This window comes from Oryza glaberrima, chromosome 4 (assembly GCF_000147395.1).
Source record: "Oryza glaberrima chromosome 4, OglaRS2, whole genome shotgun sequence".
In the NCBI taxonomy this organism is placed as follows: Eukaryota; Viridiplantae; Streptophyta; class Magnoliopsida; order Poales; family Poaceae; genus Oryza; species Oryza glaberrima.
This window is the reverse complement of record NC_068329.1, coordinates 1212207-1226511: the sequence shown is the minus strand read 5'-3', so window position 1 is coordinate 1226511 and position 14305 is coordinate 1212207. Positions and strand designations below refer to the sequence as shown.

Below are 14305 nucleotides of genomic sequence, written 5' to 3'. Positions count from 1 at the left end.
GTCTAAGGTAGACTTCCCTCTAATTAGCAAAAATTTTTGATCTCTTCAATGAATGTTGGTATAGGTCCTGCTTTGTCTTTAAAAAAGAAATTCTCAAGGCATACTTGATTGCTCATTTGATGCAGTCAATTAAGGTCTTAAATAAAATGACAGTTTTATTGTATTGTTATGTCAGTTATAAAATTAATGTGTATTTGATAAATTTAGATGTAATTCTATCATGTGAATAGCTAGAGTATGCTCGAAGACAATATGATTTTCTCAAATTGATTTAACGTGTTAAGCAGTATTTATGTTGATATGTATATCTACTTGAGTAAAATAATAGCCCAATTTATACTATCTCTGTTTACATTAGTACTTACAATGTGGGTAGATAGTGAATAGATAGTGTAAATTGAGCTTGTTTTATAATACTACTACTTGATTAATGTTGTATGTGTTTTCCAAAGAGTTAATGCATCTATGAGGAAGAAAACCACTTACATTGGTAGGTTGATAATTCCATTATTTTGTTATGCTTATGGTTGTAACACTACACCACCTAGTACACAAACAACTTTTTCTTGGAAGAAGTCGTGAAAGCAACTTCTTCTTTCCTTGAATAGCTAAAAAAATTCTACATGTAAAAACAATATCTTCATATAAGATGAAATTTTAAGCTCATAATGTAGTATGGCGCCCCTACAACATGAAAAAACCACCCCTCGATCTTATCATCTTAACCTCTTAAACCAATGTTTATAATTCAATGCTTTTGTTATGATTATAGTTGTAGCACTGCACATAGCACCAATCAACTGTTTTCTTAAAAATCACCTTCTGTCCTTGAATAGCTAAAATAGTTTTATTTTAAGATATAAGAAGAATTCTACTAAAACATAAAATTTAAAGCTCATGATATAGTACGAAGGTACAACATAGAAAAATCGTTTCCCAACCTTATTATAACCTCTGAGATATCAATAGCACGTATATCTTTATATAACAAATAATACTTCACAGTCGGAATCACTCGTAAGAGCAAATTACACATATCACTTCAAAGAAAGAAAATACATAATCGCGCGTGCGAAAGGATCCAACTCATAGAAAATTTGAACAAATATAATATAACCCCGCAAAAATAATGACCAGAAAATCAACAAATCAGATGGAACACAGCTAGCAGCTCGTGTGTGCGCTTCATGATATCATCAGCGAGGGACAAGTGTCTCGAAGCAGTTGAGCCCATCCAGCTCCACGGCAAACCGTGGCTTCATCACTTGCTTGCTCACAACCACCTTGACGGCAGCGGCAGCTACAGGTGCAGCGCTGATGTTCTTCGTCTCTTTGCTCGGCTTCTGCACCTGCACTACTTTCACTGGGCTTGCTGCTGCCAGCTGCAAAATCACAAGAAATCAACAGATGTAAAATGGTCCTAATCGAGCAAGAACAGCAGCAGCAGCAGCATGTGCAAGATCAAGAATATATGTATATATATTCGTGAAGAATCTTTGTTGATTTGACTGACTGACCTTGTTGATCTTCAGGCATTCGCCGGCCACCTGCGAAGACAGGATAGCATCTGCAGAAGCCATGGTTTTGTGACTTTGTCTCGCTGACTGTCTAGCTATTGCTGCAAAATTGATGATTGATTCAATGGTACAACAAAGCTAGCTGTGTCTATTATATATGCAATGGAGAAGGTAAGAAGAGTAAATATGTTGGGATTGAGCTGCAGTTGTTTCAATGGCTTAAGATGCAAGAGGATAGGAGGCTTTGTTGGATGTCTTTGAATCCACGTTGCTCGACATAGTGTTCTTTTGTAGTTTTGCTGAAGAAGCTCGATTGCTAGATGGATAGCACCCTAGCTTCAGAATCTCTTATCCACAAGATCGATGGCTCAGCAATATCCAATGCTCCAAGCCTTCAAGGGTTGTGCACTTTTTCCTTCTCTCATGGATAATGATATGTAGATGGTGACTACAAGATTCTTTTCTTCTTTTTGGTTGAGCAAATGAGAATTCCATAAGACCTATTAATTATCATTACATAATTCAAGGTGTAAGAAAGGCGCCATTAGACAACCATAATGTTTGTGACACATTAAGAGCCTGTTCACTTTGATGCCATTTTCAACCATACCATTTTTTGGTAAAATTGACAAAAAAATGTTTACGTTTAGTTTGTTGCCAAATTTGGTAAATACATAAGAAATCCTACTAAAATTTTAGCAATATTGCCATCTTACCAAAATTTTGGAATTGCCAAAATTTCGTAAGGTTTATTTTGGCTACAATCAGGCCCTAAAATAACAAACACCAAGAAAAAAAGATATTATTCTCCTATTTATTTCCATCTTTTTCAAGCCACGGTCTGTCTTGGAGTTTTATATATTATTGTTTAATATCACTTGTGGATTTTATAATTTGTAAGAAGACTGTTTAACATCTTCTCAGAATCTTAACAAAAAGAAGCTAGACTGTGTCGGGAAGGTTGGGAACTTGTGATTATGGGAGGAGAGGCAGGTACAGAAGCTCCCCAAACAGTCCATGATTGCATGGGCCTACCAGCCCATGTCGAGTATGGCCCAGCCCAACGAACCCAAACAGAAACCAACCAACACAAGACACCGACCGACGCCGACCAAGAAGCCCTCCTCCTCCAAAAGCCCTAGCCGCCTCCCCCTTCGTCCTCCGCTCCACGAGACCACGACGCAGGTGGCCCTCCTCCTCCTCCTCGGTGCTAGGCTCTAGGCGCTAGGGTTTCTCGAGCTAGAACCCCTCGACCTGGAGAGAGTCCTCGGGCTGATCCGGTTGCGCTGTCTGCTGCTTTCCTTGCTAGGGTTTTCTGGTTCTTGCTGCTGTCTTGGGATCTTTGGTTTGCTGCGGCGGCGGCGAAGGCGAAGATGAGGCCCGTGTTCGTGGGGAACCTCGACTACGACACCCGCCACTCCGAGCTCGACCGCCTCTTCTACCGCTACGGCAGGATCGACCGCATCGACATGAAGTCAGGTCTGCCTTTGCCCTCCTCTCCACCTGTCTTCTTTTCTTTTTTCCGTGAATTATTAGATCCGGTTTGGTGCTCATATATGGCACCAATTTGTTAATCTCCTGCGAGATTGCGAGTCCATGGTGTCTAATAAGTTTTCTTTTTTAACCCTAGAGAAAATAAGAGGTTCTTTTCCAACTTTGAACTGTTCTTGGTTACCACTCTCATGTTTATGATATGTTTTCACAATAATAATCTCTAGTAATTTACCAAGAAGAACCACCCAAGCATATGTATGTGCTTTATGTTAAATATGTTTTGTGGAAGCAATTAGGTTGTTTAAGATGCGCTTGTCGTCGGTACATCCTTAACATCCAACGGCGTGGAACACATAAATTGTGCATGCGTATGATGGTCCATGCCCATGTAGCCGCAGTTTGCAATATATGTACAACAGGAAGCAAGATGTTTTAAATGTTTACTCTGGCGCAGGAACTACAGAGGCAAAACTCAACTCCTGAAACACCCTCCATGCACTCATCCGGCCATCCCCTTCACTTGACCATCCGTTACATGACGCGCGCTGTTTACTGTTGTTACCACTGCCCGAGCATGTTTAGCGGGGACTGGCACCATCATGTGATCCATGCCATGCTGTCAGTTCCATCACGCCATACCATGCCATGACTAGCAGTATCACCATGCCATCCTCCTGGCATCAACATCACAATGTTCTGTGCGTGCTGTCTCAATAAGCAATGCCTGTGAGATTGTTCTGTTATTGGTGAAGCACTCTCAGTATCTCCTGAGTCGTATCGTCTTACTTTGGATATAAGTTATTACAACATCATGCTTAGCTCTGATCCATCAATGGAATCTACCAATAACCACTCTAGTGCTCTTCATACCATCAGATATTTTGCAGGTGCAGTACTCTTCTGTTCTTATTAGGTCTGATTGAACGGGGATTGTGTGTTGAGTTGTTTATCATAAAGGAAAACTGGAAATGCTTGCACCTATTGGCGCAAAGACATTATTTATTTTTTCTCTGTTCTTAATTGTGTTTACCTTTTCTTTAGGATTTGCTTTTGTCTACTTTGAGGATGAGCGTGATGGTGATGAGGCCATACGGGCCCTTGATGGCTATCCTTTTGGCCCTGGGAGGCGCAGGCTTTCGGTGGAGTGGTCACGGGTAATTTCTCTTGCTGTTCTTGTCACCACCTATAACCCTGAAAAAATTGAAACATGTTTTACTTACATGTTGAGAATTTTGTTGTTTAATTTAGTTGGTCTTTAATGTCAAAGTATTGCATTCGTTGTAATTGAAATTTGTCTTCTTTATTATGGCCTTTATTACAGGGTGATCGTGGTTCCAGGCGTGATGGCTATAGCAAACCACCTGTGAATACTAAACCCACGAAGACACTATTTGTCATTAACTTTGACCCCATCAACACCAGAGTCACTGATATCGAAAGGCATTTTGAACCATTTGGAAAGCTTTCGAATGTTCGGATCAGGAGGAACTTTGCTTTTGTGCAGTTTGAAACACAGGAAGAGGCCACAAAAGCACTTGAAGCTACTCATTCTACGTATGAATCTGATTCACCTCTTCTTAACCTTGTTGAGATTCCTTATGCGAAGTTACCAGATTTCCTTATTTGCCATGTAAAGTTACGTGAATTTTTTTGTTTGCCACTGAGAGTTGTCTCTTCCTTTATATGCTACCTTTTCTCAATTTTGCTCCCTTATTTGCCACTCATGGTAATTTTCTGTTAGAGTGTTGTTAATGGGTGCATATGCAAAGTCTTACCTTTCTTCGCAACCCATTCAGAATTTGGATATAACAAAAAAAAAGCATGGCATGTGGATCCCACTGAATATAGAAAAATGAATGAGCCAAATCTGTTGCACGTGGATCTTCCTCATCTTCCTAGAGTTTCCCTCAACTGCAACCATGCCGCTGTTGCCAAATCTGTCTGGTGGTCCGGCCAACAAAACATGAACCCTTGAACCATAGTGGTGCTATATATCTAGTTCCTCTTCGAAATACCATATGTGGTAGATCGGTGGCCCAACATGTACTGCTGTTTGCAGTTTGTTGGTACAGATTACAACTTACAGTAGTAGAAACGTTCCATGGTGGGGGCTGCTCGGTGGTTGCCATGGACATGGTGATGGTGCTTGCCCTCAAATTCCATGCAGCCATGGGGATCCTGAGTAGCAGCTTTTACATTTGGGAGCTAGTGCTGCCGGACTCATGCTATGGTTGCTCATAATGCCGGGGAGGATTCCTGGCGAAGACCGCCGTGGAGGGTGGGAGGAAGGTTTCTGCTTGAGCTGATGGGAGGGAAGGAGGAAATAGCATAGGAGCAGCTACTGGCTTGGCTGTAGATTGGGTAATATGGGAGATAGTGAAGTTAATTAAAGGGTACTTCTTCTGTTTGCAGATACTCGTCAGTTTTGACTTTTATGAATATGATTTTGACCATTAATTTTTTAATTAAGTAATACAAAAGTGAATAGTTCTAAAAGTACAATATTAGTAAAGTACTTCTGATCACAAATCTAACAACACCAATTTGATACAATAGTTAATATAATTTGAAAGGTATTGCTATCAAAATCATGAGTAGTCAAAGTCAAAACTGACAAGTATTTGTGAACGGAAGGAATATCTTTTGGTAATTCCTAGGACATGCCAAAAACAGATAAATGTTAATGGTATTGAAGGCAGTGGCATGTAAGGGTCACAATTTCATATGGTTGCCGCAAGGGGACAATCAATTGTCGCAGACAAATAACGAAATTGGATAACTTTGCATGGCAAATAAGGAACTTTCTCAAGCTTATATAGGATAAATGAAATTTCCACATAGGCACTTCATTGATTATTTTGTTTCTGACGTGCATGGAAAATTAGCAGATATCGCTTTAATTGTTCGATTCAGTTAGGAACGTTACTATTCAATCACTCTTCTAGTCTTGCTTAAAACACAACAGTAGAGGCACACAGCTACCCAGTTATGTTGCTTCTGAAATCTATGCAATTCTGTACACAGTAATGATTTTGATATTTTTGAAATTATTGTAGCATGTAACCAATATGCCTTCTGTATTTTTCCTTCTGTCTGCAGCAAGTTGTTGGACAGGGTGATTTCTGTTGAGTATGCCTTCAGGGATGATACAGAACGAGGTGACAGGTATGATGGTGCAAGAGGTGGCTATGGTAGGCGAGATGATAGTCCATATCGTCGATCAGTTAGTCCAGTGTACCGGTCACGCCCAAGTCCTGACTACGGTCGTCAAAGGAGTCCTGTGTACGGTTCGTATGACAGGAGTCCTGTTAATGATCGCTATCGAAGGTACGTCCTTCATACATCCATTTAGGTAGTATTCCTTGGATTTTACTATTTGTGCTTGGGGATGTTATGTTATGCTAGGAGCAGCAGTTCTCTAAGCAAATATTTTCTTGAGGACACCAGAACATTTATGTTACCTAAACTAGTCAGATTAACCACCCCACTTCACATTTTATGTTATAGACATGGACTGCACCTTGTTATTATGAATTAAGTCCTGAAATTACTAGTATTTTTTAATCACACAATCACATTTGGGTGCTCTTGAAGCACACTTTGACCTGGGCCCTGGCACTATTTACAATAAATATTTATCAATTATAACTACAACTGCAAAATATTAATTCATTTGTTTGTATTATTTTTCTATAATTGCAGCCGATCTCCTGTCCGGCGATCAAGATCCCCACTTGCCAACAGAAGAGCTTATGATTGATCAATAAAAAAAACGACTTTGAAGGCTATGTGCCGATCGTGTGTGTTCTCTCGTAGTTTTCTCAAGGGTGGTTGGCTGGTTGCTGAAGGGCTTGCATCTGCCTCTCTAATCTTTAGCAGTGATAGCAAGAACTACATATATATATATATATATAATTTAGATATGGGTACTAATGGGTGGTTCGTAGTCGAACTGAAAAGCTTTTACCTTTTGTTGACCTGAAATTCCGTACTAGTATAATTTAGATATGATGTGTTGTGCATCAAGGCAAAACTCTGTGCGATGTACCTGTGCCACAACGTTTTCTATGACTACCGCACTTTATATTTCTAGCCTCCTGTTGTTAGTCTGTGAAATTTAATCTTTTGTTATTTGTGGCCAATTTGTTTGGATAACAAACACGGTTTGCCAAGCATTTTGCCAGGCGTGCACAATTTGTTCGCCACAAGAACAAATTTGTTTCTAAAATGCGAGGCTAAGAGCTTGCCGTATCACAATAATTTCGTCAATGGACAAAATGGTATGATAATTTCTGCAAAGATTCTAATAATTGAACTTCATGATTTCATCTAGAAATTGGCACAGCTTCCACTTAACCGTACCAGCAAATGGCCTACAATTTGTACCAGCAAATGGCCTACAATTTTGTTCTCATGTATGGTGTATTATATGCTATTATTAATTTCGCAGAGAAGACAAGTAATATACTACCAGTAATCCCAACAGGAGCACGATCCCTCACCCAACCATCTTTGAGACTTTGACACACTGAATCTGTATTCAAACATTGCAAGGATCATCTGAAGGTCTCATTGCCACTAACTGAATCTGTATTCTCTCTTCTGCCGCATATATTTTGCCCTTCTATCTTTTACCATCTTTTTTCCTTCCTTTTTTTAGTGCTCAATCTTTTGCCATTGTCATTCAATAAGCACTAGTTTGCTCCCCAAAACCATATCCGACCTCACGCGAACTTCCAATTTTAGAAAATTTTTCTTTACCCAAAAAATAATAAAAAAATCCAGAAAACAAGAGAAGAAAAGAAGGCATTGATAGTTTAAGTAGAAGTTTCACAGAAATGAAGGGGCAAATTCCAAGGTTGTTTGAAAAGGATTTCAAAAATTTCCAACATTTTCTCAATTACTATGTAATAGCATAATTTCCTTGGGAAATTTTTTTATGAGAACATTATATCCATATCTATAATTTTTTTTCAAAAAAATGTAAGAACATTTCAGAGATGATCCTTAAGTTATATTTTAAGTTTTTGTTTTTTTTGGACATATACAAGGACATTGTGTTGTGTGTGTGTGTGTGTGTGGGGGGGGGGGGGGGGGTTATTTTCAAGATCTGAATCTTTTCGCTAGCATGGTTAAACAACACTACCACGCTGGTCTGAGTGGCGTGGCAACGTTCTTTCGCCACGCCAGTTTGGTTACCGTGGTATGACAAAACGGTCATGTCCGTTACAGGTAAAGTGACAGGGGTTACTTTAAGAAATACTAACGAAGATTGGCAAAATATAAGAGGTGTTTTTGGATGGCAAAAGAGTGAATACAGTTACAATGGGTGGAGATACAAAAAATTCTATAATATAATAATATTCTCATGTTGGCAGTGTCTGCTAGTTTTGATTGGGCCACGTGGCAACCCCTTACTTTCCAAACAAATCACATATTATGTGAAAAAAAAATACATTGTTGAGTGAGAAAAAGGCTTGAATGTTGCTGCGTTGTAGGTCTCCTGTTCTACCTACAGAAGAGGTGTTGGCCTCTGAATTAGGGATTAATCTAGAAGGATCCTGGAGGCTCAAAATAATTTGAACAAAGGAGCAAATATCAAGCATATATGAACGGAGCCCAGATGCAAGTTGGTTAGCTTGTAGTACCTATCAATTACAAATTTTATTCCGGCTTGGACATATGAATTACACCCATCAAGCATAAGTTTCCAAACAAAACTTAGAACTATAAAAATATCACCACATTTTTATCATTTAATGGACAATTCAATTATAATTATACACAACAAATAAACGCTCAATAAAACCAACAAAATATAATTAAGGATTTTCAAAATTTAAGAAAATTGAACATATTCTGTAGTATTTGCAAAATTTCTATTTCTTAATAGCCCACAGAAATCATCTGCAAATAGCCCACAGAAATCATCTGCAGTGCTATAACATGAGTGTGCCAAAAGGCACGTTGATTTTCTAGTATATGTATATATAACTTGGAAACCGGGTATATTTCCATCTTTTATTTGCTTATTGCTGATGCTTGTTGTCTTGGTCTGCAAAGATAGGGAATTGATCACTGAAGGTCAAAAGAATGCATTATGCAGCTTATAGAAGATGAGGTGATGAGCAGATCATGGGTTACCTTTGCCATAAACTCGTGAAAGTTGATCCCACCTCCCTTTGCTTTGGTCAAAGTAGTCAACTACCGGTATGTGTTTGACTTTCTCATATGAGGAACCAGCTTGTACATCTTCCATGAACTTGTGGTGCATGCCCACTAGATTGAACTCTTCAACAGATTTTAGGAATTCCATGCCTTGGGGCAAATACTCCAGATTTTTCAAGCAGATGAGAGCTAGGTTGTAGAGATTTGCCATGCTATACTCCTGTATCACTATTGAATTGACATTTTGCAGCTCAGCCAAAGTGAGTGTTTGGAGCTTAGGAAACCACCCTGCCTGAAAGAGCAAGCTTTCTCCACTGTAAGTGTTGAACAGACCAAGAAGGGTCAGGTTACAAAAATTGGAGAGTGATGGAAGTGGATCAATGCTGAGCCTGCTATTCTGAAGAGTCAGCTCTCGGAGGCTTAGCCTATTTACCTCAAATAGGTGGCACCCTATGACGCTCTCATGGAGCTTGCCTTTCATACAGAGTAGTTCAAGGTGATGAGGTGCAGGGTTTAGGGCTTCCAAGCTCACACACTCATCCCTATGGGCAGCCTCAATAAACAGTCTCCGTAGAAAACGCATCTTGCTGATGGATGCAAATAGCTTGGCATAGTGAGTACTTTTAACGTCTGTCAGCCTCAGCGATCTCAGCTGTGTTAACTTAGCCAATTGTTCCACCAACTTGCTGCTTGCAGAAATGCCTGTGAATAAATTTATGTCCAGTGATCGCCATGTTCCATTCGGCATTTGCACACCTGTGTAGACATCGGCAATGCCAAAATAAGAAGCTTCAGCCTTGCCTGCAATCAAATGGCGTAGCAACCTTAGCCTGGTTATGCCGCTGGGCAGTTTTCCTATTTCAGTATGGTAGATGTCCAAAGTTCGGAGATTTTGGAGCCTGTCAATTGATTCAGGAAGTTGCTTGACCTTGGTTCGTCTCAATCCTAAATAATGTAAATTGAACAAGCTCCCAATGTCTCTCGGCAGTGTTGCGATTGGAATATTGCTTAATTCTAGAACCTTCAAGTATCTAGCAGTTGTTGACACCCATTGCACATTTGAAATCACGGAATAATCACTATCCAATTGATATGGGTAGAAAGAACGAACGCGTTGAGCATTTATACTTTGCTGGACTCTGTCATAATTCTCATGAACTGATAAACGGCGAGGCTCGCACCCAATCACTGATGTATGTGCTTCTTTACTAGTATAAATCATGCAGAATCCTTCCTTTTCAGATATTGAAATTGCCAGTTCCCTCACAATGTCATGCATCTGGAGTTGCCATATTCTTCCAAGCTTATCCCTCCTGACAACTTGGATCAGGCAGCGATCTACTAGCTTTTCAATGTACTCTGTTGCAATCTCCTCCAGTGTCATATTTTTCCTTGGTTCAACTAAACCTTCTGCTATTAACAGTCTACTTAGCCGCTTCCCATGTATGATATAGTCCTCTGGGAAGATACTGGACAAAAGGAAACAGTTCTTCAAGTGGCCTGGTAGATGCCTGTAGCTTAAACCTAGGAGTCGGGTCACCAAGTTAAGTCCTTGGTTATCCAATCGACTGTGCAATTCCCAGTTTAGTTGATTATAGAATTTATCCCACTCAAATGAATCCAGTCTTTTGAAGGATAGCAAATTGCCTACAGCTGTTATAGCTAATGGCAGACCTTCACACCTGCCAACAATCTGTCTTGCTACTCTCTCCAATCTGAGAGGACATGTTTGATCTTCAGTATGTCTGAATGCCCACATGCAAAAGAGGTCCCAAGACTCTGCCTCGTTTAGTCCTCGTAGTTGAAGGCGGTTCTTGTCATCTGCCAAAGAAGCAACATCGTTTATGCGAGTAGTAATTACAACCTTGCTTCCTCTGCTGTTCACATCTAGAAAAGGTTCCAAGTTGAACCAAACATTTGTATCCCACACATCATCCAAGATCATCATGTATGTCCTTCCCTGCAAAGTCCCCTGGAGCTTCAGGGCTACACCTTCACTACACATGCTTTCTAGGTCAGCTGGGCAAGTTTCCTTCAATGCACATTGTATAATCTTTCTCATTATTTCAGTAATGTCATATGTTTGTGACACAGTTACCCAGATCAGGCAATCAAAACGATTCTTGATAGCTTTTCTTTCAAAAACAGTTTTGACAAGAGTAGTTTTACCTGAACCTCCCATGCCCCATATGGAAATTATTGAGCATGATTTCTCGTTTGTCATCAGCAGCTCTTGTAGGCAGTGTCGCTCGTTTGCAAAACCAACAATTTTGTTATTATGCATTATGTGTTGGATTGTGTGAACTTGGCTATCTTCATACCTGATAGAACTAGGACTTTCTTCGGATAAGTCAATATTGTACTGAACCTTCAAATTTCGCAAATTTTGGAGGCGGTTCTGCGCTTCTGTGAGCTCTGCTGCTAGTCTCTGCCAGTGCATCATACTTTTAGGTTTTGGAAAGCAGTTCCTCAATGATTTTAGAGACGCGGTTCGTTTTTGGCCAAACAAATAGACAAATTCATCCAGAATGTCTTCAACTTCAAATGATGCCTGCTGAACTTCGTGCAGAAAGGTTTCTGCCAGCCTGCTATGACTTTCTTTTTCTTGGCCGTCTTGCAGGAAAGCTTGCATCAACCTAAACTCACTTCTGATTTGCTTAATACTGCTTTCAATTTCAACGAAAACTGATACCTCCTTTCCCAAGTGTGCAACGAACGCCTGTGTTAGATGTGAACTCAAGATGGATCCAATCTTGCATAGGATTCCAAACACCACAGCCTCTGCCATCCAGTCCTCAAATCTTGCAGTCAAATATAGCTGGCTCAATTACAGTTATTATCAGTGGACCTGAAAAGTGGGATTGGACGTGAAACATCGATCATCATATGTACAAACTTTGCACTGGTATTGCTGAAAAGTTGTGTTAAATCGAAAACAAATGATTGTGTGAGCTTTCAAACAAAATATCCATCTAGCACTGAAATAAAAATGTAATATAGACACAATCTAATTTGTGATATAGCCGAACACCCTTCTTATGGAAGTATGAAATCGAAACCACCCATCAAATTAATCTAAGAGATACGAGAGAAGGAACCTGAATTAATTCTTCGCAACCAGCCAGCCAGCCAGGAATCACAAGGGCCAGGGAGATGCCTTGAAGGTGTTTTGTCGAATAGTTGTTGAGCGGTGTTGAACTGATCGCTCACGCTACCAATGGCGATGGGGTGAACTCATGCACGCCACACTTTAGACTATATTTTGTGGTCAGCATCAACCATCAAATATCGCAACTTGCACCTTCCAAGAAGTTGAGCTCGAGAGTATCATATGATTCGTACTGTAATCGGCATTCAAGAGTAAAACTTAAAAGTCAACATTTCTGACATTATGCATGTGCCGTATAAAGCTTTATCTTTTTTCTTACAGTGGAAAAATCTGGTCCCAATGAAATTGAGGGGAGAGCTGGAAGCTTTGAGGGCCTCATTGCATGCCAGTATCCAAGAAGCAGGAAGAAGCAGCTGATTTGCCGGATAAATGTGCAGTAATCTGGTGGTAGTTTTGGCTTTCTCTCTGGCTTGTCTCTGCTTCTGCTGGGCCAGCAGCTTATGTTGCCAGACTTGGCTAAATGCTTGTCTTGTAAGCTGGAATCCCCAGCCTTAAACCTGTATCCAGACATCTTATGCTTTTTCAAGTAAAGCTGGGCGGTAGCCTTTTGATCTAAAAAACTTAAATGTCAACAGCAGTTGCCAGTTGGGACTTGGGAGTGCAAATTGTTGGAAAACAAAAGGGCTGGAGTGTGTCAGCCTAGGACAAATATACAAGGAACCTGTGGGCCGTGGCTGCTGAGATGATAACGATGGACCAAAGTTACCTCGGTATCTGCTACCTGACCTCAGTGGTGCTCATATGCTCCTGCTTTGATGACCTGCATTGCAGACTGACATCTGGTCAAGACCCAGAAAGAACAGACGTCACAGCAAACCAAAAATTCACCATTTGCTTATCACAGCCGAAGCCGAGATGAGAATTCTACCTACCTACCAGAGAGTTTTCTTCTCGATGTAATTGCGTCGAACACCTCGCGTGCGCGCGCTCTGCCGTCCTCCGCGACCTTGTCCGGACAGCAGGTAAGTCGGTCGCGCCTCGCCTATGTGCGGCCGCGCGCAGCTGCGCGTGATCGATGTGGTGGTGGCTAACTGGCTCCGGCAGCGTACTCGTGGACGCATGATCAGCGGCTGGTCGGTGGCGGTCATTGGACGGGACGGGAGGAAGCCGACACTGGAAACTGGATCCATCTAGGGCCATGGAGGATGCAGGAACTACCACCAGTTACAAATTGGGTTAAGAGCGCGTGACATCCTTTCTCGTTTCTTTGCATCGTGTATACTCCCTTAGTCCTTAAAAAAAACAACGGCTTAGGACATGCTGTCTAGATTCGTCGTACTAGGGTTTTTTTTTTTTCCAGATTCGTCATACTAGTAACGGTCACATCCCTTTCTAAATCGGCTCTTTTTGGAACGGAAGGAGTAAATGATTATTAAACACAATTTGAAAAGAATAATAATATTAGATTAATATGTGAATGTGACGTAAGACTTCAACTTCTGCAGGCAATAATTAAAAAAAACAAAATTTACTTGTCAATATATGTTCACTAGCTAGAATTTAATTTGCTACTTATTTTGTTACAACCTGTTTAACTTAGTATGTTGTTACCGTAACATATTACTTCCTCTGTTTCACAATGTAAGAATTTCTAGCATTGCCCATATTTATCTAGATGTTAATGAATGTAGATATATATATATGTGTTTAGATTCATTAAAATCTATATGTATGTGAGCAATGCTAGAAAGTCTTACATTATAAAACGGGAGGAGTACAACATTCGTTTTTATATTACAACAAGTGGTTTTAATTTTTTTTCCCTAGTCAAACTTAATAAAGTTTGATCAGCAATATTTCATTAAATCTAACATAGGATATAATTTAACAATATGATTGTTTTGTGTTAAAAATGCTACTATAGTTTTAGATGCATCTAAAATACATTTGCCTCGAATCCCCATGTTTCCATCTTCATCCATCCTCCCCTCTCTCCTCTCTTCCCCGTCTCTAAACA

The 14305-nt window shown here is 40.1% G+C and overlaps 3 protein-coding genes across 7 annotated transcripts; 1 reads left to right on the top strand and 2 right to left on the bottom strand.

The window, feature by feature from the left end:
- Nucleotides 1-932: 932 nt before the first annotated feature.
- On the bottom strand, nucleotides 933-1841 carry LOC127771736 (uncharacterized). Its single transcript, XM_052297660.1, has 2 exons — nucleotides 1518-1841; nucleotides 933-1382 (listed from the first exon to the last, which is right to left on the bottom strand). The coding sequence occupies exons 1-2, from the start codon at nucleotides 1578-1580 to the stop codon at nucleotides 1197-1199; spliced, it is 249 nt and encodes an 82-aa protein (XP_052153620.1). The 5' UTR covers nucleotides 1581-1841; the 3' UTR covers nucleotides 933-1196.
- A 755-nt stretch (nucleotides 1842-2596) lies between these two features.
- On the top strand, nucleotides 2597-7103 carry LOC127771540 (serine/arginine-rich splicing factor RS31-like). Of its 2 annotated transcripts, XM_052297463.1 has the most exons (6): nucleotides 2597-2702; nucleotides 2827-2996; nucleotides 4053-4165; nucleotides 4333-4565; nucleotides 6111-6338; nucleotides 6714-7103. In XM_052297463.1, exons 2-6 carry the CDS (start codon nucleotides 2891-2893, stop codon nucleotides 6769-6771), a joined length of 738 nt encoding a protein of 245 aa, XP_052153423.1. In that variant the 5' UTR covers nucleotides 2597-2702; nucleotides 2827-2890; the 3' UTR covers nucleotides 6772-7103. The 2 variants fall into 2 exon arrangements, with proteins under 2 accessions (XP_052153423.1, XP_052153424.1); XM_052297464.1 differs by lacking the exons at nucleotides 2597-2702; nucleotides 2827-2996 and adding an exon at nucleotides 3498-3898.
- Nucleotides 7104-8814: 1711 nt separating this feature from the next.
- Nucleotides 8815-14218, bottom strand: LOC127771986 (disease resistance protein RPM1-like). Of its 4 annotated transcripts, XM_052297954.1 has the most exons (6): nucleotides 13221-14218; nucleotides 12608-13108; nucleotides 12278-12520; nucleotides 9613-12027; nucleotides 9156-9471; nucleotides 8815-9066 (listed from the first exon to the last, which is right to left on the bottom strand). In XM_052297954.1, exons 4-6 carry the CDS (start codon nucleotides 11965-11967, stop codon nucleotides 9041-9043), a joined length of 2697 nt encoding a protein of 898 aa, XP_052153914.1. In that variant the 5' UTR covers nucleotides 11968-12027; nucleotides 12278-12520; nucleotides 12608-13108; nucleotides 13221-14218; the 3' UTR covers nucleotides 8815-9040. The 4 variants fall into 4 exon arrangements, with proteins under 4 accessions (XP_052153914.1, XP_052153911.1, XP_052153912.1 ...); XM_052297951.1 differs by having other exon boundaries at nucleotides 9156-12027; XM_052297952.1 differs by having other exon boundaries at nucleotides 9156-12027; nucleotides 13225-14218.
- Nucleotides 14219-14305: the final 87 nt, after the last annotated feature.

Excerpts from the sequence above, each read along its gene's own strand:
- LOC127771736 (XM_052297660.1), bottom strand. The coding sequence starts at position 1,580 with ATGGCTTCTGCAGATGCTATCCTGTCTTCGCAGGTGGCCGGCGAATGC. Across the intron at positions 1,383-1,517 it reads AATGCCTGAAGATCAACAAG|CTGGCAGCAGCAAGCCCAGT; the intron begins GTCAGTCAGTCA and ends GTGATTTTGCAG.
- LOC127771540 (XM_052297463.1), top strand. The coding sequence starts at position 2,891 with ATGAGGCCCGTGTTCGTGGGGAACCTCGACTACGACACCCGCCACTCC. Across the intron at positions 4,166-4,332 it reads TTTCGGTGGAGTGGTCACGG|GGTGATCGTGGTTCCAGGCG; the intron begins GTAATTTCTCTT and ends CCTTTATTACAG. Across the intron at positions 4,566-6,110 it reads CTTGAAGCTACTCATTCTAC|CAAGTTGTTGGACAGGGTGA; the intron begins GTATGAATCTGA and ends TTCTGTCTGCAG.
- LOC127771986 (XM_052297951.1), bottom strand. The coding sequence starts at position 11,967 with ATGGCAGAGGCTGTGGTGTTTGGAATCCTATGCAAGATTGGATCCATC. Across the intron at positions 9,067-9,155 it reads TTCACGAGTTTATGGCAAAG|ACCAAGACAACAAGCATCAG; the intron begins GTAACCCATGAT and ends CTATCTTTGCAG.